General features: G+C 45.2%; 1 protein-coding gene across 1 annotated transcript in view; it reads left to right on the plus strand.

Moving 5' to 3' along the window:
- The window catches only part of ATP10A (ATPase, class V, type 10A), a 116,238-nt gene that overhangs the window by 53,899 nt on the left and 36,065 nt on the right, over positions 1-26,274 (plus strand). Inside the window, exons 3-4 of the mRNA XM_004692950.2 lie at positions 2,743-2,947; positions 25,554-25,639. Of these exons, the coding sequence (XP_004693007.1) occupies positions 2,743-2,947; positions 25,554-25,639 (291 nt within the window). The remainder of the gene's footprint in view (positions 1-2,742; positions 2,948-25,553; positions 25,640-26,274) is intronic.

Here is a 26,274-nt window from a genome sequence, read left to right on the forward strand (position 1 = left end):
GGGCCCTGGGGGAGTCTCATTCAAGGCTCAAATGACTCTAGTAAAGCTACTTTTTTAAAAATGTGCTCCAGTGGAGTAGACAAGCTAATTTAAGATTACAAAGCAGATGGAAACTGACTTTATTTTTAATGAACCCTATAAATGGAATGTAGTTAAGATAAACTGAACACAGCACTTCACCCTCCCCCCCCTCTGCTCCTCCTCCTCCTCCTCCTCATAGGTTCCCTCTATCCCTCCTGAGTGAAGTGTATCCCCCAGTTCCCATCACTGTAACTTCTGAGTGTATGCTGCCCCCTTCTTGACTAAAGGTGACTTCAATTTTGGAAAGTTCTGGAAGGCAACTGGCTCTTTTAATTACTTTGTGTTTTCTGTAGGAACTCAACAAATGACCATGATAAGAGGGACAGATTAAGGACTCAAGATGAAAGACCAATGCTTTCCATGATGTAAAATCAAGGGTTGACCTTTGGAAAAGAACAAGAATCATGGTTAAAGGTTGTTTTCATCTATCAGATGTCAAGGCTGTCTGTCTCTCCGCTGGGAAGAGGTCAGACTGTGGCAGCAAGCAAGCAGGATGACTGGTGATAAAGAGCTGCTTCTGTGTCTTATCACAGAGCCACGCCTAGTGGGCCTTCTCTCAGCTGGAGAAACAGCACTGAGCGCGCCTGGTGTTGGAGGGGGCTTGCGTTGGTCAGGGGAAGTGCGTTCCCTGGATCACGTGGGGTCTTGGTTCCATAATCCCTATCTGGATGTGTGGTCTTGTCTTGCCTTTATTTATCTTTGTCTTTGTTGACTATATAGCAGCCAAACTATACCTTTTGATTCTTGGTTTGATAGATCTTGAATTTGAGGAATTTAAAAAAAATAAAAGATGAATTTGAAAGGTGTACTTTATTCCTCATATGAAATTTGCTGTGGGGTCCCGCAAAGCCAAGGCATGGATTAAATAGGGGCATCAAAATTTGGGGATGACTTCAAATTCTAGCTCCTCAGGGTCTCCATACTTGTCACCCAAGTCCAGGAGTGAGATAGTGTGGTTAACATAGCCCATCTCAAGATCCCACCTTGCTGCCCCAATCCTGACTCTCCGGGCACTCACAGAGAGCAGCAACATAAGAAAGTGGTGGACAAAGTGAAATGTGTCTGGTGCTTTTCCCATCAAAGATATCATCCAGAGGAGGTCCTGAGATTTCCTTTTATAGCCTCATGTTGAGCATGTTCCTCTGCTTATCTAAAAATGCAGAACATGGCCTTCCATATGAAAAATGCACTCTGTAGGATTAATGAGACTACTTTTCCAAGTAAAAAGAAAATCTGGAGAAAGTTGCAAATAATGTTTTCATTGAACTATTAGTAGTAACTAACAAGTGTTGACAGGTGACTATGTTAAGCTTTATTCTGGCAAGTAATATGTGTATCGACTTCATCACCCTCCTCACAGCTTTCCTAAGCTTTATTGAGATGTAAAACTGCATAAATTTAAGGTATGCAATATGATGATTTGATGTATATTTAAGGTAAAATGAAGGACCATCACAACAAAGCTTGTCCCCGTATGTAACCACCATTACTTTATGGTGGTGAGAACATTTAAGAATGAGGTGGAAAGAAAACATCTGTTATCTCTGTTTTACAGCTGAGGACAGTGAGAACAGCAGCAGAGAGGTTTAACTGTGGTGGAGCAGTGTGTCATATTCAGAACACACAATCCTCAGCTATCAAGTGACCCCCTAACTTGACGCCTTTTAAGCTCACTTTTCCATGGTTTAAAGTGTCCCAGTGATGGTACATTTGTGTTAAAATACACATAACTTAAAATTTACCATTCTGTACTTTTTTATTTGTGATAAGATAGCCACAGAATTTGGTCTTGTCACCACTTTTAAGTGTATAGTTCCCCAGCATTATGTACATTCACAGTCTGTGCAAGTATCCCCAGTATTTCAAAAAACAAATCTATCATCCTTAACAAAACTCCACACCATTAAACAGTAACTCCCTGCCCCTCCTACACCCTCAGCATCAGGTAAACACCATTCTCCTTTCCCTCTCTATGATGTTGTCTATTCTAGGAACCCTACAAGAGTGCAATCATACATTATTTGTCCTTTTGTGTTTGATGGATTTCAAGTAGTTCAATTACAAGTTTCATCTAGGTTGCAGCATGAATCTGAAGTTCCTTCCTTTTCCTGGCTGAGTAATATTTCATCCTGTGTATAGGTCACATTTTGCTTATCTGCCCATCTCTGGGTGAGTATGAGTTGTTTCCACATCTTGGCTGTTGTGAATGATGTTGCTGTGGCCATCAGTGCACAACATCAGTTCAGTGCCCTGCTTTTCACTCCTCTGGGTGTTCACTTAGGAGTAGACATTTAAACGACCTTAAAGCAAACAGAGACGGTACTCGCAGAATGCCAAATATCACACTGTCTAGTTCTGGCACATTTTAATCATCCCAACTTGAAACCTATCTCGTTGAACACTTTCTCCCCATGTCCTCTCTCCCTAGCACCTAGAAACCACTAAGTTGCTTTCCATCTGCATGGATTTGCCTATTCTGGATCTCAAATACATGTGGAGTTATACCATGTGTTGCTTTTATGAATATTCTGTTCCAAACACTTTCGTTGTGGAAATGTCCAACTTTCTGGAAGTGAAAAGAAATGTTTGTGAACCCCACACGTCCATCCCCCAGGATGGACAACCTCCTGCCAGTCTCGTTAATCCCTGTCTCTTTACCAGGGACCAAAAACAGTATGTGAACCGATTCTGGAAGGAAATCCGCGTGGGAGACTTTGTGCGTCTTCGCTGTAATGAGATCATCCCTGCGGACATCCTGCTGCTCTCCTCCAGCGAGCCCGACGGCCTGTGCCACATCGAGACAGCCAACCTGGACGGAGAGACCAACCTGAAGCGGCGGCGGGTGGTTCGAGGCTTCTCGGAGCTGGTAAGTGTCAGAAGCCCACTTTGCATGCTCACCTGAGTGTCGTCCTGCTCCGGCCACTTTGCCTAGTGGACAGGCGTGGGACTGAGGGTCTGAGAGGACCCCGACCTGCTCCAGTCCGTGGCCCGCCGGCAACTCTGTTTTTGTGACTGACATGTGAGTGCCTCATCCCCGCCTTCGAAGCCCCGTTCACGTTGCAGGAATTGTGAGCAGCTGAGGAGTGACATTTGCCAAGCTGCTCCTCCAGCTCAGTAAATGGCAACAGAGCAGAAGTAATGGCCTGTTCCCAGAGTGAAGCTCAAGAACATTTTCTCCTCAAATGTGTCTCTGAGTTCAGCGCCAGGTCTTCTGGAACTGAATTCTGCCTTTGACAAGCATCAGCTCAGAAAGGCGCCGTGGGGACTGACAAGGAAGGAAAGCGGGGTCTGGCCACCTGCAATCACAGCTGCCTGCACCCAGGAAACCAAGCCCTGTCAGGTCGTCCGAACCCCTAAACACCCTCCAGGGCTACGTAGAGGGCGCGGGGTGCAAACTGCAGGGGAAGTTCCAGTAGATGAGCCGCTAGGGACCAGGAAGTGTCTGGGAGGGAAGTGGGGCACCTGAGCCTTGTGCTCCTCACCCCTGCTCTGCCCCCCACCCCACACACACACCATTTCCGTCAGGCTTGAGAATCCTACCTTGGACTACACTGAGGAAGCTTTAGGAAGCCAAGAGAATGAATCCTGTGTTGTAGGAGAGACACCTTTGGGGTGTCTCTTTCCCATGTCACCCCCTCTCTGTAGGGTGCCTGTGTGAAGTATATGGAGTTGAGCCCTAATTCAGTCAAAATTATTAGTTGACCCCAATTAACAAAAAAAAAAAAAGATGATTTTAAAGAGGTTTCTTGATCAGGGCCCTGATTTCTCAGTATGCATGCACATTCTAATCCCCGTAGATATTTTATCATTTCTTTTTTCCTCTTTCCTTAAATGCTCAAAGACGTTGGTGGGGAGGGAGTTACCTGAATTCATAGTCATATGTTATTACTCTGAAGTCTAGAACAAGCCCGTGGAAAAGAAAGATAGGAAGTCTGATTTTTAAACCCCTCTGCCTGGAAAAATCGAGTTCTCACTGCAGCGGGTGATAATGCTAAGACTATTCCTCCATATTGGGTGGGGTTTTCAGCTGACTCCTTCCAGGACCCAGTGGTCTGTTGCCAGTTGGAACAGTGATGGCCACTAGGAAAGTCAAAATAGAAGTGTTCTGCAGAGACAAACTGAGGGGCTGGGTACATCCACTGGGGTCTGGTGAGGTGGCAGAACCCAGGATTCCTGAGCCAGTCTGGTGGAAAGCCTGGGGTGGGGTGATAAGTCAAGCAGACCACAAGGAACTCAGGTGTGGCTCATATAAGGAGCCACGTGCCCACTGGCTGGGACGGAGGCAGCACCCGGGGAGGACCCCTAGGCTCAGTCTCGTTTCTCCCATGGGAGCCAGGGTGGCAGAAAAGCTGCTGGAGTGCTGTACCAGCAAGAGGTTGGCCCTGGGGACGAGGGACCCATCACAGGAAGCTCTGAGCCAGGCTGGGGGACTGGTGAGATGCCAGTCAGGGATAGGCGCCAGTCCCTGGGGGCTAGGGATGCCACAAGGCAAGGGGCATTGTAAGAGGGGCCTCTGCACTGCAGTGGCCAGTGGTGACTCTTAGACTGCTGACCCACAGTCCTGACCTGCACGAACAAGGGACCAAGGAGAGAATGCAGGAGGTAGCATGTGCGTCCGTGGCCACAGGCCTCACTGTCAGGGCCTCTGGTTACCCTGAGCTGAGAGTTGGGGAGAGCATGTTGCAGGCTGAGTGAGGCCTGAAGAAAACTGCCTGCAGCTCCTGTCCTGGAGCAACCCGGAGAGACTGCACACAGCCCTCCCTGCAGGCCAGCCCCTGCCCTGAAGCAGCCCACCAGCACCCTCTGCTGACAAGGCAGAAATGTAACTCATCACCCTCTCCACTTGCCAAATAATTTAGGCAAATGATTTGCTTGTGGGGAAGGATACCATGAAGGAGGGGCAGGGTCCGGGAGCAGCCGCAGTGGGACCAGTGCCTCAGGGACTCTGTGTGCTCACCAGTGCATGCCAGTGCTGATCAGCCACAGGAATCCTGGGATCTCCTTTGAGAGGGCTGGGTTGGAAAGAGGCCCTCTAAGAGACCAAATGGAGGCTTCTGGAAAGGATATGGAGGCCGAGGCTAGGACGGTGAGGGTCTGCGTGCCAGGGTTGTAGGCACCTTTAGAAGGTGTCTCGGGGCAGAGATAAGGCTGCCTTTATGAGTAGCTCTGGACGAACTGTTCAGCACTGGGGGCTCACAGCAGAGTGATGGCAAATGTGGTCCCCCAGGCCCCTGACCAGGACAAGCTTCTCAGATACAGGACCATAAACCACTCAGCCATCTGGTCTCTGGTAAAGGAAACTTAAATGTTGGAACTTGGAAATAGACATTTGATTGATTAAAAAGTTGGAGTCCAGTTGCCCTTAACCAGGAGGAGAAAACAGAGGGTCCCCAATGCTGTCCAAGAAGCTCTAGTTCGTCGTTTCTGGGTGCCGGGCCTTCTCATCCTTCTAAAATCTATGGAAGTGCAAAAGGTTTGAAGTAGCGTTACATATTTTCTAATATAAATCTTGTGAATGATGATTATTGCACTCTTGTTAGCAAGAAGGAAAAAAACAAGTGAAAATATTCCCCGCAAACGCCCCTTCTCCAGGCCAAATCAAGGGAATCAGGGCCCAAGGCTGGGCTCTGTGCCCTCCAGGGGCATGGAGGGGCCTGGGTCTCCAGCACCAGGACTCCCCTCCTGCCCTGGCTGAGGGTTTTACACACACAGGTCACGGCCCTGGACACGAGCTGTCCATGGGCAGCTGCCTACTAGCTCGGCTGCGATATTTAATCAGCTACATCTGCAGAATTACAAACTCTAGACTGCTACTGTTTTAAAACTTTTTTTTCCTCAGAAACTTTGTTTTTTATAACTTTTCATTCTTTCAACAAATACTTTTCGAGCACCATTATGCTTTAAATGCCAGTCGAGGCACTACATTGATCCAAACTGGCAAGCAGCTTGCCCACCTGTGCTTGTGTGACCTGTGTGAGTAAGAAAAGTGGGTGGGTGGTGCAGCAGCGATGCATGAGCCTGTGTGTGTGTGTGTGTGTGTGTGTGCACGCTGAGGGATCAATAATAAAAGCAGCAGCCAAGACAGGTGGGCCGTGTAATTTCAGGTGGGGATGGGGCTAGGCAGGTCTCCTGGAAAACTGCTGGAGTGCCCAAACTCCATGCCATGTTGGCAGGGGCACTGTCCGGGAGGTGACTTCTGTGTTGGTTAATTCACTGTGAAATGTGTTTCACCAGTTTGTCTCTTAGCTGGACCCATAGAATTGTTGCCCCAACCCCAACTACACCTCTGGGGCCATCTGCTTCAAGGTGTTTGCAGTGGTGCTTGTGAAATTTGCAAGAATTGCTGAAAGTACATAAGAACCATTGTGTGTGTGTGTGTGGGTGGGTGGGTGGGTGCAGACGGGCTTGCCCAGCTGAGGAAGGAGAGTGAAGCTAGAATGGACCACCTCTCCCAGGCCGGAAAGTGTGAGGGAAGCTGCTCTAGAGAAGGGCTGGTGCTCAGACCCCCGATCCTAAGCTACCATGTGGCTTCCCCTCCACTTCGCTCAGATCTTTACGAAGCTCACAGCAGCCTGAGGTTCCAGAGGGACAGTGACATCGTTTCCTGTGCCCTGTTAATCGCCAGAATTCAAGGGGCTTAGAACACACTTCACAGTACTAAATATGTGAGAGACAAAATTATTATTGTTTTGTGTTGACTTGTGTGTGCTCCTAAATTATCAGGAAAACTAGAGGTAAGGAAGCATGGTTGCCAGGTAGGCCTTGCACTAAAGCCCCTTTTTCTTTAAGCTCTTTGGGTTGTTATTCTTTAATTAAATTAGTTACATTCTCTGCTGTGGAACTGAAGGAGAAAACCCATCTATCATCCAAGTGGAAACTAAGACAGCTGGCTGGGTGTGTTGACTGGAATTGGATCAGTCGCTATCAAGCCTTTGCAAGATTCCTGGATTTCTTTTACATGCTGAAGGATAATCACTAGGCTCATACTTTATGCCACGGGGCACTCTTCCTTCTTAAATTTAACATCTCATGCTTTTCTCAGAGGATGTCACATACGTAACAGGAAAGACTATGAGAAAGAAAGGTATTTTGAGAACACAATGACTCAATTTAGAGTAAAATTTTAATTCCAGCAAGTCTGGCAATTCACAGCAATTCGATTAGGTAGGTAATATAATTATGTGTGAAATACCATGTTTTGTTATTTCCACTGTGTTCATTTCATGTAAATTTGGTTGTATAATAAGATTTGATTTTGTTTCTAGTTCTGGCGACTGGGAACAGATGCTTTACCTGGAACCTTACATTCAATCATCTTAGAGAGATAAGCACTTGATCTCAATGTAAACAACTAAATGCTGTGAAGTTGATATTGGGCTAAACTGAAGTATCCACCCAAAATAGTCTTATCTCAGTATATGGAAACTTGAAAATCCTCTGCTTGCCTGCAATCTCCTATGGGGTTGGAAGTGGTCATTCTTTATTCTAAGAAAATAGACAACCAAAGCAAGAGAGGTTCTTCTTTTTTTTTGGTGACATACACCAAAAAAAAAAAATGTTATTTTTCTCTCTGTATTTTCATGGTTAAAAAAAAAAAAGAGGGGGGATTTAATAAAAATTTCAACTTTCCTAATTGTGGTTGAATCTTCTTGGTAATTGCAGAAAGACTCGGTTACATATGTGTGTCTATGTTTCTGGCTTTGCTGTTTCCTGACTGTAGGAAGAGCCGGTGGCGTGAGACAGGTCTAACTGACACTACACGCGTCCTCATGGCTGGGTGTGTGTATGGTGTGTCTGTTCACGTGGTGTCTAAGTGTGTATAGGAAGGGTGAGTGAGAAGCAAAGTGAAGTAAGCATGCTTCATTAAATTACCATTTTCTATCATCATTCTTTTTAAATTTTATTCACTTATTTCTGCATAGAAGAATTGGGGTGTCAGACAGAGGTTCAGGGAATAAGAGGACTTACCAGGGATAGAGTGGGGAGCAGAACGGGCGGGTTTACTGGAATACTCCTGGGGGAGCAGTGGGTGAGCCAGGAGAGGTCTGCCATGCCAGGTGGGTCAGCTCCCTGGCCAGGGATGGAACATGGGCCTCAGTGGTGCTAGTGCTGAGACTTCACCCCAAGGCCTCCAGGGAGGCCTTTGTTGTCATTCAGTGTGGGAAAGCATGTGCATTTCTCCTGGTGTAAGATCTAGTGCTCTCGAGCCAATGGATCTGTAAGAGCAGGTTCTGGAGAATCTGGAGTAACCACAGTTATTGGCTCTGAGCACCCGCTCTGTGCCGGGTTAGGTGCGGGGGCCCGCTCAGTGGCTCCTGGAACGGCCACACCTGTTCTGTGATGGGGAGCCCTTGCCCTGCCCTCGCCCTCCACTTGCTTTGCAGCCAGAGGCCCCAGCAAGCGAAAGCGCCCTGCCCCTGTCTCCACCGCCCAGCCCAGCCCTGGCCCTGACTGGCGCGGCACTGGCGTTCTCTGAGTAACCCTCACTTCATTTCAGACTGTGTACGACAGCGTCTGTTTCCCTATTCCACCAGAATGACTGGGGTGATTATATAATGCTTTCAATTTTCATGTGTTCCTCAAGTGGAAGACAGAACTTTGTTTCTTATTTTGGAATTAGTATTTCTTATAGCTTCCTCTCTCCACAAGCGAGAGACACGGAAGCAGAGATGTTCCTATGCACCTGTGCACTCTTATAAATGACATGAGCATAACCATACCTCATACTTCACATGGGGGTCTGTCTATAAGGGAACAAAAATTGTACTTCTGCAAAGCACAGCCTGAGCGTTCTCTCCTTTACAGTAACATTATGGGTGACTGTATCTGCTAGAATGCCTTATACCCCCGCCCCTGCTATATAAAAAAAAGGGTGCCCTTGCCTGAGAAGACCAGCCTCCCCTTTATTCCCCAAGAGCTGACCCTTAGGTACATCTGAATGGGGGCTATAGGTGAAGAATTGAGTCAAAGCTTAAAACCATTCTTCGTTGCATTCATCCATGTACCCAGACAAAAAAAATCTGCATGGAATGCTTATGTCTTAAGAAAAAAAAGTCATCACCTGTGATGACTGACATTCCAGCAGTTACACCTGCTATTGGCCAAAAACAAAAAATAGAAACAAAACAACAAAAACCAAACCAAGCCCTTTCATTCTGTGGTAAAAGGCCAACTTCAAAGAGTAGGGATCTAGGTTTGTTTTGGATAAAACTTCAAATAGTTGGTTTGTTCTTCCGGCCTTTATCAAGCATTTGGCGCCTTGACCATCAGGCAGGAAACCTGTGAGAACAGAGTCTGTGAGGCCAGTACCTCACAGATGAGCCCCACCGTGGCTCAGCGAGGCTGGCGATGGAACACTTCTCAGGTGTCCTGAGCGCCGCCTTTCGAGGCTGAGAGGGGCAGGCCACCTCGTGGGGTGGGATTCAGTAGCTTAGCTTGGACTCTTTGTCCCAAGCATGAAAGATAGAGGCTTGGAGGGCCTGAACGTTCACAGGTGGGAGCCGTCTTGCCAGTTCTGGGTCTTCCTGAAAGCTGTGCACCTCAGGAGAGGTGACTTTGTGACGCGCAGCCTGCAAATCACTGTTGAATGGTGACTCAAGGCGCCTGGGACTGAAGGGCTGAGGTCAGGGTTCAGAAAGCCCGTAACCTCCCAGTGGGAGTAAGGGGATCCCTACCCCTGGGGCTCAGAACCAGCTAAGACGCATTTACCAGCCTCTTGTCTAACACACGAAGGCCCCTTTTGAGAAGATCCCTTCCCAGAGCCACGTGGAGATCTACATCCAATGGGTGACTCATGTTGGAGGAGACCCTTCGATCAAGTCTGAGAGGATCTGTAGTGTGGGATGTATACCTGAACTTAATTGCTCGTGTTCGGTAACTGCTAACTGTGTTTTCCAGAGAGAGTGAGATACTCATTCTCTGTGTTCTTGTCAGCTGACAGAAGTTGCTATTTCCCTGACTTAGTGATTGTGACCCTTCTTTTAAAAGGAAAGAAAGTTTCAAACATAGATCACCCTCTACAAAGATGTGTTTTGGGAAATCGGGATAAGACTGAATGTGGTTTCATTCCTATACCCATAGATGTCACTTTAGGGGTGCTTTCTGTTGCATTTGCTTTAGTGGCTGATTGATCCATAGGAGAATAGCCCAGAGCTGCCCTGATGTGGTGGCCAGGATCATGAATCGTGCTTCTTGAAACGAACCCTTTCGTTGAAGTTGCTAGGTCCCAGCTGGCAGCCTCTGGTCCCTTCGGTTTTCCCCACTCAGGATGGGTCCCTGGCCTCCTGGTGAAGCCACCCGAATCCCCACGGCAGCCAGTGCCCCTGCACATGTGGACTGCATGGTGTCTGCTCCCAGCCTGGCACGCATAAGTCTGCCTCCCTCACAGCCTGTGGGGGTGTGCATACCTGCGTTTAGGAGTAATCTGAAGTGTCCCCCAGACCTCCTGTGTTTGGTGTCATGAGTTTTCCTGCAGGTGTGAGTTTGGGCAACCTTGGGGGTTACTTCTGCTTGGGGGCGTGGCCCCTTTTTAGGTTTTGACTGCTTTTTTTTTTTTAAAAGATTTATTTATTCATACAGAACTGGGGTACAGGGCAGAGATGCGGAGGGTGAGAGGACCCACCAGAGACAGAGTGGGGAGCAGAACAGGCAGATCGAGGAAGTACATTGCTGAAGGGAGCAGCAGGCAGGTCAGGAGGGGTCTGCCGCTCCATGTGGATCTCCTTTGGGGCAGGCGGGGATCGAACTCACGTGGAAGTGGTTTAAGCTTCTCAGTGCTGTGCTTTAACCCGCTGCGCCACCAGGGAGGGCCTCTGACTGCTTTTTAAAATTCTGTGCACCACAACCTGTCCTCCAAAGCCTCCAGAAACTGCAACACAAAATTTAAATATATAAAAAATATTCCTGCATTTTTATTGTGAAATGTAAGGACAAGCTGCTGGTATACAACACACCCATGACTTTCGCTGGGGGTGGGGGTATGTGTGTGTGAACATTGATGCACCCAGGCTTGCAACTTTCCTATTAGGAGGTGTCTGTCCTAAGAACCCTGATATTTTACAACCCGAGTCAGTTGAAACTGGTCTTTGGCGCCGATGACTAAGGTGGAGCCCTTACAGAATCACTTTCTGCCCCATCCTCTGCCTGTTTCATACCAACACTTCTCATGGCCTCACTTAGGTCTCTGGGGACAATCAGAGGGTGGCAACCCTAAGAATATATAGTGTACTGTACTGGGGTCCCCCAGAGAAACAGAACCAATGAGATGGATGGATGGATGAATGGATGGGTGGGTGGATAGATGGATGGATGGATGGATGATCGATATATATAGATATATCTATAAATTTATATGTACAATATCTATAATGAAAGCTCTCTAGCGATCTCTAGAAAAAATAGGTATCTATATATCTGTATCTATCTATATATCTATATCTATATATATGAAGATTGATTCATCTCGCTAGTGAGCTTGAGAAGGGTTTATTATAGAAATCAGCTCACTTGATACAGAGGCTGAGAAGTACCACCATCTGCCGTCTGCAAACTAGAGACCCAGAAAAGCAGAGCATGACCCAATCGGAGCCCAAAGGCCTGAGAATCAGGGGAAACTATGGCTTGTACCCCACGCTGAGGGCTGAGAAGTTGAGGTGAGAGGTCTGGGCATTGAGGCAGAAAAAAGGGCAACTCCTCCTAGCTGCCCCCTGTGGCTTAGTCCGGCCCTCAGCAGGCTGGGGGAGCCCACAGGAGGGCCCTCTGCTGACTGAGTCCACAGATTCAGATGTTAATGGCTTCAGACACACCTTGGCAGGCACACCCAGAAACAATATTTAATCTGGTTACCTCACGAACCAAGCCTTTGCTTGGTATCTGAAAGGATTTTCTTTGGCCAGAATGTAACAAGTAAAGAAGGGAGATTGTTCCTGAGTGTCCTCCCTGGTCCGACTCTAAGCATGGACAGGTCTGCTGCTGACCCTCACAAATACCTTGAGGGCACAGTGTGGTCACAGGGTTTCCTGAGGAGCCAGAGTGGAGGGAATGGGGTAGTGAAGCATTTCAGGAGGCAGAGAGTCTCCTGAGAAGGGGAGGCTGGCCTTGGGGCCCTGGCCACATCACCCCTCTGTGTCCATCTTCTAGTTAGAAGTGGACACTGTTTGACCTAAAAGTGTGAGGCCCCACCTGCCTTTCCCTGTGACCGCTTTTAATGACAAAGGGTGGTGGGGGTGTGAGAGCTGCCCCCTGCCCCCAAGTGTCAGCAGGTAGCATCAAACACAGAGGCTGCCTGTGTGTGCGCCATGTGCTGGGTGCCTGGGGGCACCTCAGGGACCCCTAATAAGCTGCCAGGCTTGGTTCATTCACGATGGCATCTTGCAAATGCAGCAGCCAAGACACAGGGACATGAGATGCTGCTGAGATGGACTCGAGACCAGAGGGCTGGAGCAAACTCTCGGCTGAGGTGTCTCCTTCATTCGACACAGTCAGACAGCTCACACTGTCAAGAGCAGAGAGGGGCAGAGTCTTGGATAGGGGACGATTTATCCTGGAGGTGGGTTCAGAAATCTCCTGCATTATTCTGACAACAGCATGTGGGTGGGACTGGAGGGCAGGACCCCGCACAGCAGGGCTCAGGAGGAAGCTCTGGGCTCACTGCAGCACTGCCAGCAGGTGGCTGTGTAGCAAAACACCTGCTCATCTGCAAAGGGTGGGTCTCGCGCCATACTTGACGCAGGACCATGGAGGCCCTGGGTTATGTGCCAGCGAACGACTGCATGTTTGGGGCACCTTGGGTGTGTCAGATGCCTCTCCTGGGGTCCCCTGTGGCCCCGCTCACCCCAGCTCGCAATCTGTCCACTGCAGGTGCTCTGCCTGGACACTCCCTCCTCTCAGGATCTTGTCAGTCCACTTCCGCCATGCTCATAGCTTCATGTCTGCCCTGTTCATCGTCATCCTGAGACGATGCAGCCTGTTCCCACTTCACATGCTAGCGCAGAATCCCAGGAAGATGCAGCGAGGTGCTGCAGTCCTTCAGCTAGTGCAAGGGTGACCTGGGATTCGGGTCCACATTCGTCCTTCAGGGCTTCCTGCTTTGTCCTCACAGCAGGGTCACCAGTTCCCACCCTCATGGCTCACACATGTCAATATCCAGTGCCCAAATAGGTGTGCTCCCTGCAATCTGTACTCATTTATTTCTGTACAAATTAGACCAGTTTCGACTGTACTAGGTTGAAACTGTGTGTGGATATCGCTGTCCCCTTGTCTCAGTGGGTGATACACGGATATTGACAAGGGGAACAGTCAGAAGTCTGTGCTTTTCCTGCCTGCAGCAGAGGGAGGTTTGTTTGTGAGCCCTGGGGCCTTAATCCAGAGCCAGCACTCCTTTCTCCCTGTCTGTGTTCATTCCATTCCCTCCTGTACCTCTGCTCCCATCTGGAAGAACCAGGGTAGCAGCTGAGAGCATAGGAGCGTGAAGCTGGTGGGGATTAGGCGAGTGGCACTAACACCGATTCTCCGTGCAACAGCAGCTGAGATGCCCTGGAGGGCAAATCCACCCTGCCCATTGCCCGGGCAGTACTACAGCCTGGAGAAGGAGCAGGTCAGGCAGCCTGGCCTGGAGGGATTCTCTCATTTGCTCAGGTTTTAATCCTCCCGAGGATTAGGGTTTTAGTCATGAGGTTGAATCTTGCTGGTGATTTAGATGTGGGATTTAGAGCATTGTTCTAAGTCAGTTGAAGCCACCTGCTAGGCAGAGCCAAGTGGGCAGGTGTCGAAACGAGCCGTGCCCACTGCCAAGCAGCAAGCGGAGGCATGCACGAGTGAGCATACTTTGCAACGGAGCTCTCCAAATGTAGGGCCCCAACTTCTTCCACCCCCACCAAGCTGGCCCTGACCCCAGGCCGTGAGGGAGCACAGGGAAGAGGCAGGATGGAAGAGAAAATCTCAAGGTTGGATTTCCTGCTCTACTACTTGGAGCCAGTGACCTGCCCTCTGGGTCCCAGCATTTTTCACCTGTGTTGAACGGATAAGAAAATCCGTTCCTCGTAGCGCTGTTGTAAAGATTGGAGACAAGTTCGGACACGGATCCTGGCACACAGCATGCAATCGGTAGAAGCACAGGGCTGTATTTCATTGCTAGGTGAACTTGCAGCAGACCTAGTGTGCTGTGGATTCCAGGACTGGGGGCCAAAGCATTCTGAGTAGAAGCTGAGCTGATCCTCAGGTGCGGGGAAGGCTGACTTGCAGAGGGGCAGGGAGAGCTGGTGGCACAGGAGCAGGGACTCATGCTGGGTAACTAGTCCCCGAGGAAGTGAGTCCTCGGACACGGTGTAAGTGACTCGTCACAGCAGGAGCTGACCATCTGGTGTCATCCAGGATGAGTCACACACCCGTTGCTAATATTCAAAAAACAAATAAGAGGGTGTCAAATTAATGGGCTAGAGTTATAAGGACACCGAGTCCCAGAGAAAATAATTTACTTCAAGAATTCCATGTGCAAGCAACTTAAGCTTTAAAAGGAAACCCCTTGTTCCAGGCAGCTTGATTTTGCAGAATGAACTGAACAATTAGTTTCTTAAAGGAGCGTTTCTCTTCTCCTAAGGTGAAAATAGCTTTGGCAAAGTCAGATGACAGGATAGTTCCTAAAGGACAGTCGATTCGTTAAATGCTGGTGTTTATAAGAACAGTTTAAAACGTGAACAGTTAGGGAAAAATCAGTGTGCCATCAGGGGAAACAAAGCTTTTACTGGCTAAGTAACAGTTGCAACTCTAGCCACCTTTTCACTTTTTTTAATCTGCTTCCTTGAGGTGTAATTGACAGACAATAACAGCACATACTTAAAGTGAACAATTTCATGAGTTTTGACATATATACACCAGGCAAACCGTCAGTACCATCAAGCAGGGAACATACCCATCACACCTAAAAGTTTTCAGTCCTTCCCTCCCCTGTTTTTTAAATCAGGTCAGGTTTTTGTTTTGTTGTAAGTTTGTTGTGTATTTTGAATATTAGGCCTTTTAAGATGAAAGATGCACAAATATGTTCTTTTATTCAGTAAGAGATCTTTTTTCATTTTGATGCAAGTTTCTCTTGTTGTGCAGAAGTTTTTTAGCTTTAATAGTCCCATTTGTTTATTTTTTGCTTTTCTTTCCAAACACTTCATATTTTGTCCCCAAACACATCTCTAAGACTGACATTAAGGACATGTTGTCTGTGTTGTATGTATTATATTGTCTCAGGCCTGAAGTCCAAATTGTTAATCCATTTTCAGTTACTTTTGTATATGGTATTTCATAGTGATTTTTTTCATTCTTTTGCATGTGACTGTTTCAGTTTTCCCAGCACCATTTATTGTAGAAAATTTCTTCACTTTATTATCAGCTCTTGGTTCCTTTGTTGTAAATTTGTTATCATGTGTGTGTGCTTTTATTTCTGGCCTCTCAATTCTGTTTCATTGATATTGATATTTGTGACTGTCTCTATACCAGACTGTTTTAATTATTATCCTTTTGTAATATGGTTTAAAGTTGGGGGAACATTATACTTCTGTTTTGTTTATGTTTTTTTTGTTTGTTTGTTTTTCCTTAAAAATGTTTTTGCTACTTGTGTTCTTTTATTATAGTCCAAATAAATTTCATGATACTTTGTTCTATTCTGAAGGATACTGTTGGAATTTTAATGGAGGTTACTGAATCTATATATTCCTTTAGATAATATAGCCATTTTAACAGTGTTGATTCTTCCAATCTATGTACATAGACTACATTTCCACCTCTTTATGTCTTCTAATTCTTCAACAGTGTCTTACAGTTTGTGGTGTATAGTTCTTCACTTGAACTTATTACAAGCTATGTAAGTAATTTTGAGCAATTGTATATGGGATTGTTCTGATTTCTCTATATACTAGCTCATTCTTTTCATATAGAAGTGTGATATTTTCATGTTAGTTTTTCAGCCTGTCATTTTACTGTAGCTGTTTATTGCTAGTAGCCTTTTAATTGGAGTCTGGGATTTCCTATGTACATTATCATTTCATCTTCAGACAGTGATAGTTTTACTTCTTCCTTTCCAATTTGGAGTCCTTTTATAGCCTTTTCTTTTCTAGCTACTCTTGCTAGGACTTCCAACATTATTTAAATAGTGCTGGTGAGAGTGGACATCCTTGTCTCATTCCTGACTCAAAATATGTATTATTTCTGCTCTTATTTAAAATAGTCTTTCCTTAACTGTCTTTAGATTTCATTTCTTATTTTATAACTTTTAAGATGGAGACTTAATTCATTCATTTTAGATTTTAATATTTTCAGGAAGGCAAATAAGCTATTAACTTTCCGAAAATCAAACTATATCCCACAATTTAATAATAGAATGTTCAATACCATTTAGGAAGTATCCGTCCTAATTCTTTTTAAGTTTTTTCTTTAACCAGTCCACTGCATTTCATAAACTCATAACAAATGTATACTTTGTATCATTTTCTCCTTACTATTTAATTCTAGTTTAATTAAAGTCTATATAAGTTTAATTAAATTTACTTTAATTTATATACTTGCTCAGAGTATTTGTAAGATGTTTTATGTGAAATTACAAAGACTGTGTGTGTTCTACAGTTGTTCAGTACAGTGTTTTATATGTAATTTTCTTTTGTTACTTTTGCCAAATACATCTTTCTTTTTATCTTTTCACACTTTTTGGGTATCTGTATATTTTGGGTATATTTCTTATAAACACATTGTAGAACTTTACTTTTCTACTCCTTTTGACATACTCTACTTTCATTATAAGATTTTACTTTATTTAATTTTAATGTTGTAAGAATATTTGATTTTGAATCTTTCATTCTTTATTTTTATTTGTTCTACCTGATCTGTTATTCTTTTTCCTCCATTTATTCCTTCTTTCAGATTGATTTTTTTTAATTTTTTCTTAGTATAGTTAAAAGTTATATACACTTTTCTTTTAATGATTAAAAAGTATGACATGTGGCCCTCCCTGGTGGCGCAGCGGGTTAAAGCACAGCACTGAGAATCTAAAGCCGCTTCCGCATGAGTTCAATTCCCGCCTGCCCCGGAGGTGACCACATGGTGTGGCAGACCTCTCCTGACCCACCCACTGCTCCCCTCAGCAGTGTACTTCGTCGATCTGCCTGTTCTGTTCCCCACTCTGTCTCTGGTGAAACCTCTCACCGCCCCTAAGCCTCTGGCCTGTACCCCAGTTCTGTATGCACAAATAAATAAATCTTAAAAAAAATTAAAAAAAAAAAAGTATGACATGTATCTTTGATGTCAATCCAATCTGAATTGATTTCTGTCTTCTTCCTGGACAATGTAAAGAACTTTGCTTGAGACATCTTTTGCTTTCTTCTAATTTATATGCTCTTTTTGTCACATGTTATAATTGTATCTATTTACAAATACCCCTGGGCATTATTATTATTATTATTGTTATTGAATACAGTCGCATGAATTTATTCTTAGTCCTCATATTTGCCATTTTTGTGGCTCTTCATTCTTTCCTGTGTCTTGACTCTTCCTTTACGGTCTTCTTTCCTTCTCTTTGAAGAATACTATTTAGTATTTTCTTTAGTTCTAGTCTGTCAGTAGCAAGTGTTCTCAATTTCCTTTTAAGATTCTTATCTGCTTTGGCTTTCCATTTTAGTGACATGTGCTGAGGTCTAATCTCCCTTGATATATCTTGTTTAATGTTAGAGCTATGATTTGATGCTTTTTTAATCAAATTTACTAAGCTCTTAGCTTGTATTTCTTCAAATGTTACTCCTATATTAATTCTCTCCTATATGCATTTCCTTCTGGGGGTCCTAACTGCCAACAGCTGTCCTACTACCTCATCTTCCTCTTTGCATTTCTCCACTACCTCTTCGGGAACTGTAGATTACTTAGTGAAAGAGAGATCCCAAGGTCAGTATGGATTCTCTGGATTTTTATCTTTGGCAGATCTAAGTTTGATTGTTCATCACCTTCTCATAAAAGGCCTGGTGCCTTCGTGTGTGTGTTTTTAATACTTTGTCCAGTGTTTCGGTTAGATGTTTAATCTGCATTGCCTCCTCCTTAATGTCGGACAATTATTTTGGAATCCAGATAACTGAGACTGTGCTTTAGAATCTCACTCTCCTGGCATCATTGTATTCTCAGGGTCATTCCCCAGGAGAGTGCGAGAGCTTTTGCTCTCTTCTTTCTATATTCCCCATGCTGATTTTCTTCCTACACCAGAATTAGGACTCTATCCTACATGGCTGCCCTTGGGGCCTGCCTTTGGGAGTCCGTTCCTTATAAAATTCACACAATGCTCCAGCTCCCTCTTGTTGCCTGGTGAAAGGAGAGCCCCTTTTCTCCAGCGGTGATCCCTGCTCAGCCATCTCCAAATGTGCAGGTTTCATACTCTGCTTTCTTTTTATACCATAGAAAGCTTTTGCCTTTTTCCCAAAGTGTAACAAGATTGCACTCCCAAGCGCTATCTTTTTTCACACCATTATGCCCACCTGTAGTGAAGAAGGAAAGGCCAAGTGGCTGTGAAGTAGACCCCAATGTGTACCCCAACCTGTACCCCAGTGTTGCAAATTAGCCTAGCAGTGTGGCTCTAGGTGGTTCCCGTGCAGTGGCACCACATTGGGTTAGGTACAGATCTTCAGAGGACTATTTGAAAGAACAGCTCTCATTTGGGTTTTGAAGTTGGCTTTCTATAAAACAACTCTTACTGCTTACTGTCTGAATGCATGTCCCATCCTTAAGCACATCTGATTTAAAAAAAAAAAAAGTGGGCTCGGCTGGCATCATAGCCCACAAAGGCAGCATGAGGTGCTTGTAGCCGAGAGGGAAAGAAAAGCTTTTGGTTTTGATAATCAGGCTCAACCTCAGGACTCTGAGCCTTTGAGTTTTGCCACCATCTAAACTTAAACTTTGAGCTTTTTGACTTGTGGAACTGCCAGGAGGCAAAGGAACAAAGGATGAAAAGGTGCCTGGCTCCTGCATCTTCAAGTTAGATTTTAGGAGAGGAAAGCTGCCTTTCTACTTTCAAACAAAGAGAGGATCACTGGAAGGCTTGTACTTTTGACAGGGAAATTTGCAATTTAAAAAAAAAAAAAAAAAAAGGAGGCAGGAACCCAAACATCCCTTGATGAGCCATCAAAGGCACTGAGCTTTGGAAGCCTCCTGTAAGACCTGCCCAGGTGTCTGGCCCTGGTGCCCACCTCGGGGTCCCGGTCTGCTCCATTTCCGTGGTGACAATGATGCCATCAGGAAAGACGTAGCTCTCACGAAAACCATCACGTGCTGCATTTTGTGGCGTCCAGGCCTCGGTCATGGCCGGCCCTGCCACCCTCTTAATGCACTTAGGACACACAGCTATTGCGGTTGTAGATTAGGTCTGTGTTTTCTGGTCCTCTGTATTAGCGTTTGTATCAAAGCCTAAGATCCCAAGGTAGTACCGAATCTGTGAAAGTTAGAGAAAAGATGCTTTGATTTAAGGTTCCTTAAATGGTCATGTCCCTCCCTTAATGCCAGCATGCCTAGGGTTTCATCGAGGTTGTTATTGATTTAATAAATATTAGTAGCGCGTGCACTGTATACCAGGGGACACCAGGGTACAGCTTGTTTGAAAATAGTGATTCGGCAATATCATCTCTGCACGGAGTAATTTCATTCTTTCACTCACACAGTTTTAGGTCATCTACTCTCCTTTGAAATCCCACAACACTGACCAGCATGGAGTAAACACAAATTAGATTGAAAAATATAAAATTGAGAGTTAGTTTAATTATTCTACTAATCTGGGCTAAATTCTATTAATAATGGGTTAAAACGCCTCAATTAATTCAAGTATTGTTCACCCTTTGCCAAGACAAAAGCAGCTCGATGAACAGCTGCAAAGAAATCATTTTATTTTGTAACCAAGTGAAATGAGCTCGCACTTGTAAAAGAGGGACTTTGCTGTCTAGAGTAAAGAGAAGTTCTACCACCCCCTCGGCCATCCCCTCTCCCCCAATGTCCACAGAGCCCCCAAAAGTCCAACACAGAGCTCCATGGGTACGGGAGGTGTTGTGGAATAAGCAGCTGGCACCTCTGGGCAGCATGTGCTGGTCTGGTGGGAACAGAGCTATCTCGGGAACGAGCCATCTAGGAAGGAGCGGGGGCTCCTGCCAGGCAGGTGAGCCTGGGGAACTAGGACTCTGAGCATCTGCACCCTCCTGACCGACACAGAGCAGAAGCCACTTCTTAAAATGCTGGGGGTGAGAGCCCGTGGAGCCTGCTGGAAACCACGCAGAAAGGCGGGCCTCTCAGGGCACACGGAGTGGCAGGAAGCGGTGCTAGGCGGGGCAGCAGCAGACCAGCTCTGGGGTCCCAGCAGGAGCCAGGCCACAGCCAGGCTGTGAGTCCCTCCAGTCGGCAGCTGCTGCTGCAGCTGGACGCGACGGTGATGTTGAGTGTGGAGGTAGAGGGGAGGCTTTGTGCCAGCAAGAAGCATCTTGGGCATTGTCAGGACAGGTGTGTAGAGCTGGAGGACCAAGGGGCGGGGGAGTGTCCCTGTGTCTTTGCCCTGGGGCAGGTGCACCGGGTTTTGCATCCTCTCTCACCAGGGTCCTGTGTGTCCTGTGTCGCTTTGTGCAGAGATCAAGCCACAGGCTTCGCTCTGACCTCTCCATGTGGAGAGCTCAGCGAGGTCCCTACTGGCAGCTTACCTGTGGGTTTATTGCATGCCTGTGGGCTGTGGCTTGGTCAGCTGGTTTACTTTACCTCTTTTATGATAAGGCATGACATCTGCTTGAATGGACAGTCCGTGCCCTTTCAGACATCACTGCTGCTTTGGGGGATGAAGTCCATTTTGGCTTTTACTGAATATTTACTAGTAATTTATCTCATGCATCTATGCAAAATGTTATCCATCTACTGAAAACATTCAACGCAACTTCCAATGAATCAAGTATTCTTCATCCAGTAGTCTGGGAACTACTGAATTAGACATTGAGGCTCGTCATGTGGTTGAACAGGGGGACGCAGCACCTGCACTGATACCTGTTCTACCTGGGGAGGTGCGCAGCAGTAAGCACCACATTGAGCACTAAACGTCTGGAAAGAGTGGCTTCTGTGGGGTGACTTGGTCCATGCTGTAGGCTGCTGAACTAGTGGAAGAAATGCAAGCTCACGGGTATGTGCAAGGACCGTCATTGAGTCACCACCTGCCCTTTCCTTTACCCTTACATAGGTCAAATCACCTCATCCAGGGCCCTCCCTGGTGGCGCAGCACTTTACTAAGAAGCTTAAGCCACTTCCGCATGAGTTCGAACCCCGCCTGCCCCGGAGGAAATCCACATGGCGAGGCAGACCTCTCCTGACACGTCCGCTGCTCCCCTCAGCAGTGTACTTCATTGATCTGCCTGTTCTGCTCCCCACTCTGTCTCTGGTGAATCCTCTCACCCACCGCATCTCTGGCCTGTACCCCAGTTCTGTATGAGTAAATAAGTAAATCTTAAAAAAAAAATCAACTCATCCATAAAATCTTGAGAAGTATTTAGAGTATAGGAACCAAAACTGTGAGCACTTGATTGCTTGTGAGTAAGTTGTTTGGACATTCAGGCTCTGCTGTGAGTGATGTCATAGCTTCCGCGTTATCACTACACCTGCCTGAGTTGCTCAGCTTCCTGTGGTCTTTCTAAGGAGGATGGCAGCTTCTGTGCAATCCCCTCCCCCACTCCATGGGAGCACACTCTCCAGGTCAGCTGCTTGCAGCACCTTCCAATGGTGAGTCCTCACAAGTATGGGGTCCATTGGAATAGCCTCTGCACGCTATAGAATTGTGGGGTGGATTCATAGGAGTCCAAAGACCTCAGAGCCCCAAGTCCAAATGCTCTTTTATTCACTTGCTAAATCTCACCTTAATCGGGTGAACTATAACTTAAGCCCAAGCTCCTGCTTCTTTATTCCATTTTTGGTAAACTCCACATCCTTAGGCATCGCTGAAGATGGGAGGGGCACACACCATGGCCAGGGGATTTCACTGAAGCATTAGCTGCAAGATTAAAATATAAGATGTGTTTGAAACTTGGAGAAATTTCTCTTGGGATTGCACACTTTTTGTCTGTATGACATATCTTGTCTGTTAGCTTAAGGTCATCTCTGTGAGATCAGTGGTCCAACTACACTGAAGACCTTCATTCACTCCAGGGCCTCTGGAAATTCAGCAGGGTCCTTAGACACCCTAAACTGAAGGTAGTTTGTAAAGGGGGAAACACCCTCTCAATTTACTTATTTTGTAATGAAATAAATCAAAACTCCAAGAGATGATTAGGGTGCCCAGGAAACTGGCTTACAGGTGTCTTTAGACGTCATTGGAAATATTTGTTTTCAAATCTAGAAAAATATATTCCTCAAATGAAAATTATTCTTTTTTGTAGAATAGTATAATATACTGTAGTATACTAGAACATAATAATATAGATCTATAGTGATTACACAATACCTACATCTAGTGGTATCTACTTATCCTGAGATCCAGTCTTGCAGGAGATATATATCAACTTATTAAAGGTAGAATGTTGAAAGCACGTTCCTCCTAAGTGCAGCTTCTCATAGGAAAGGTAGATAACTCTTGAGACCAGCTCAATATTTTACTAGAAATAACTACAACTAGAAATATACTTGATTCTAAATATCAAAACAAAACATATTTCCCAGTCCCCAAATTTTTTCTCATGGAAGAATGAGTTACTACTCTAAAGAATTAGTAATAACCGGTATAGAGTTAACTTACAAATAGACAATAGAAATAAATAGAATAACTAGTTAAATCTGTGGATTTGAAAATCAAAACTTTGCCAAAAGTCATGAATAGTTTATTCAGTTGTTCCTTTATAATTATATAACTAAGGATAATGACATGGAAAAAAACCCAAAAAATTTATGCACAAGGCCTTTTGTATTTTTACTCAAAGTTCCTGGATTGCTGTACTGGATTCTAGTTGATTAATAATTTTTTCACAATCAAGTCTCAATGCTTACTTGTATGCCCCTTTTTAAACTTATAGTAAACTATATATAAAATTTATGCTCCGGGAGACAGTGTTGACAAAAGTTTTAACTACTGAATAAATAAGGCATGGCCTTGAAATTAGTTTGGAATAAAGCAAATGCATTAGATAGAAGCATGGGGAGGGAAGGGTAAATAAATGGAATTTTTAAATGGGGATATCATTACATTGCCAACTATGTCAGGAACAATCAATGTAAATAGAATTTCCTTATCAAAATGTGTGCTTCCGATGTGAAACGCTTTCGAAAGAAGAAATTCAAAGGTAGACTTTGCATGGTTTGGGCTCCCATGAGGTCATACACCAAGTAAGTGGCCTGAGCAACAGAAACGTCCATCTCAGTGCTGGAGCAGGAGGTCTAAGCTCAGGGTGCAGAAAGGGCTGGTTTCTTCAGGAAACCTCTCTCCTTGGCTTATTTCCTTCTCCCAGCTTCTTCGCTCTGTGTGTCTGTATCCACATTTCCTCTTCCTTTGAGAATATCAGTGAGAATTATATTAGGGCTCAACCTTAGTGACCTCATTTTAACTTAATGATCCCTCTAAGACCCTATGCCCACATATGGTCACAGTCTGAGGTCGCGAGGATAAGACTTCAGTTTATGAGTTCAAGATGGGGTAGGAGAGGAATGACATAATCCACCCCACAGCAAACTCGAGAGTCATCCACTTCTAAAAGCCCTCAAACCTACCCCAATTTCAGACAAAACAGAAGAAGCCAGGCATCCTGGGTCCCAGGCAAGCTTGTTCCTCAATGATTTTTGGTAGAACATTATGAATGCAGCACTGAAGTCCTAGAGACAAAATGTCCTACCCTTTCTGAGTCATACACACTACATTTTTCTTAGAGAGAAAGAATAATAAACAGACAGAGTATTTTAAGTCTAATTCATCTGCCAAGAAAAATCCTGGTATGTTCTGGAACTCACTCCCTTCATGGCCATCCTGGATGCTGTATCCACAGATGGCTGTATTGGAAAAGGCAACCCACTGGCTTCAAGATAATCCGCATAGCTTCAAGTAAACATGGCTCCTTTAAACAGCCTCACTCTGGAAATAGTGCCAGAGTCCATCCAGTCCAATGAGAGAGGCTCTTGTGGCACTAAGCTTCAGGAAGAGCCTTTTAAAATGGCATCTTAGGCCCTCCCTGGTGGCGCAGCGGGTTAAAGCACTGCACTGAGAAGCTTAAGCCACTTCCGCATGAGTTCGATTCCCACCTGCCCCCGGAGGAGACCACATAGTGTGGCAGACCTCTCCTGACCCGCCCGCTGCTCGCCTCAGCAGTGTACTTCGTCGATCTGCCTGTTCTGCTCCCCACTCTGTCTCTGGTGAATCCTCTCACCCTCCGCATCTCTGGCCTGTACCCCAGTTCTATATGAATAAATAAATAAATCTTAAAAAAAAATGGCATCTTAATTTCAGCTGTCAAATTGTGTTACTATTACCTATCAATGTGAGTTCTCCTTGCAATGTACATGATAGATTAGAAACCAATAAGAACTGATTTCTGAGTAGAGTTACCTTTATGCCTTTATCACTACACTGTTGTAGTGGTTGTTGTGGGCAATGTTTATGCCACTTCTGTGATTTTTAACCACTTGCACATTTTTGGTGACAACATGTTTGTGTGAGCAAAACAGTTCAATTTTCTACCATGTAGGTAGAAGTTTTCTATCGTAAGACCCTTGATAGAGAAAAAAAAAATGACTAGCCTGATCAAAGAGAACTGATTTTGAAAAAGCTCTTAGTTGTACTCAGTTATTTACCCTAAAGCGTTGCCCTTATATTTCCCTCTGTTGCCCTCCTGCCCTCTTTTCCTGTCCTCTTGCCCCCCCCCACTCCCCTTCTCTTCACAAATCCAGGCATCATTCTATCCATCAATCTACTGATGGCAAAGTTCTAATGACAGACTTCCTTTGTGGTGAGCTGTCATTTTCTTCATCAAGCAGAATAATATGTCATTGACTTACACATCGGTTATTTAAATATTTTCCATAAAATATCAGTGAAGAATTCTCAGCACACATTGAGCAAATGGTATTTTATTATAAGTTCCTATTTTCCAGATGGAATTTGCTTCTCTAAATTTATGTAGAAAATTGGAAAGTACTGATCTGTCTCCAGCTCATTCATCCCTCCCAACATTGGAGGGCCCCTTTGTGTTCTCTCTTATTTTGCACTAGAGCTTCTTTCCTTCTGCTTGATTACTCACCAGCACTGTTCTAGTAACTACTGTTCATTAGACAGTATTAGTAACCATTTATTATAAGAATGAAGAAACAGAGGTCAAGCTGGGTTTGCTTGGCACTCTGCAGATGTTACGGGGCAGAGTCCTTCCATGAAAGTTCCCTCCTGGGAATGCGAGCTAGAAACATGTGTGCTTTTAGGATGGAACAGCCTGAGCCCAGATGTCTGTAATATATACCTGCCTTTCTTGTAGGTCTCTGAATTCAACCCTTTGAAGTTCACTAGTGTCATTGAATGTGAGAAGCCAAACAACGACCTGACAAGGTTTCATGGGTGCATGTGAGTATGATCCATCTGTCCTTGTGGTTGACACTGTATCTACCTATGTAGCTCATCTTTCTCCAGATTATATAAATACAGCACCACAGTTCTAACAATATGCATTCATGTTCTTTGCCACCTTGTGTCCCCTATTCAGAATGTTGCCCAATACTGAGCTGTCTTGATTGCTTATAGGACCAGTTTGTAAGATCCTGTGGACACTTCTCAGCATGGACTGTGATGAGCATCCATGACCTTTCTGTCCTCTAGGGACTATGGAAAAGTGAGGAGACTGATGAAGAGAGTGTGGTGACTACCCAGGCCCCACTCAAGGGAGGTGCGGGGACAGGCAGGAGGAGCCTGGGGGAATTTATTCATTCACTCATCTACTGTGTCATTGAATAAGTGTTTGTTCAGCACCTACTATGTGCTAACTCCTGTTGATGGCTCCAGGGATAATGTAGTGAACTGAATAGATAGAAATCCTTGCCTCCATGTTTACTTTAATAAATAAACAAATAAAAAGTCCAATATATTGTATGCCAAATAATCCAGCCCCTTGCTCCAAAATAAAGACAAAGAAAGTAGACAAGTGACACAGGATTGAACATATGTGGCCATGTGACATGGTGATGCTTTTTGAAGATGGTGGG

This window comes from Condylura cristata, unplaced genomic scaffold (assembly GCF_000260355.1).
Source record: "Condylura cristata isolate star-nosed mole 26May11 unplaced genomic scaffold, ConCri1.0 scaffold00035, whole genome shotgun sequence".
In the NCBI taxonomy this organism is placed as follows: Eukaryota; Metazoa; Chordata; class Mammalia; order Eulipotyphla; family Talpidae; genus Condylura; species Condylura cristata.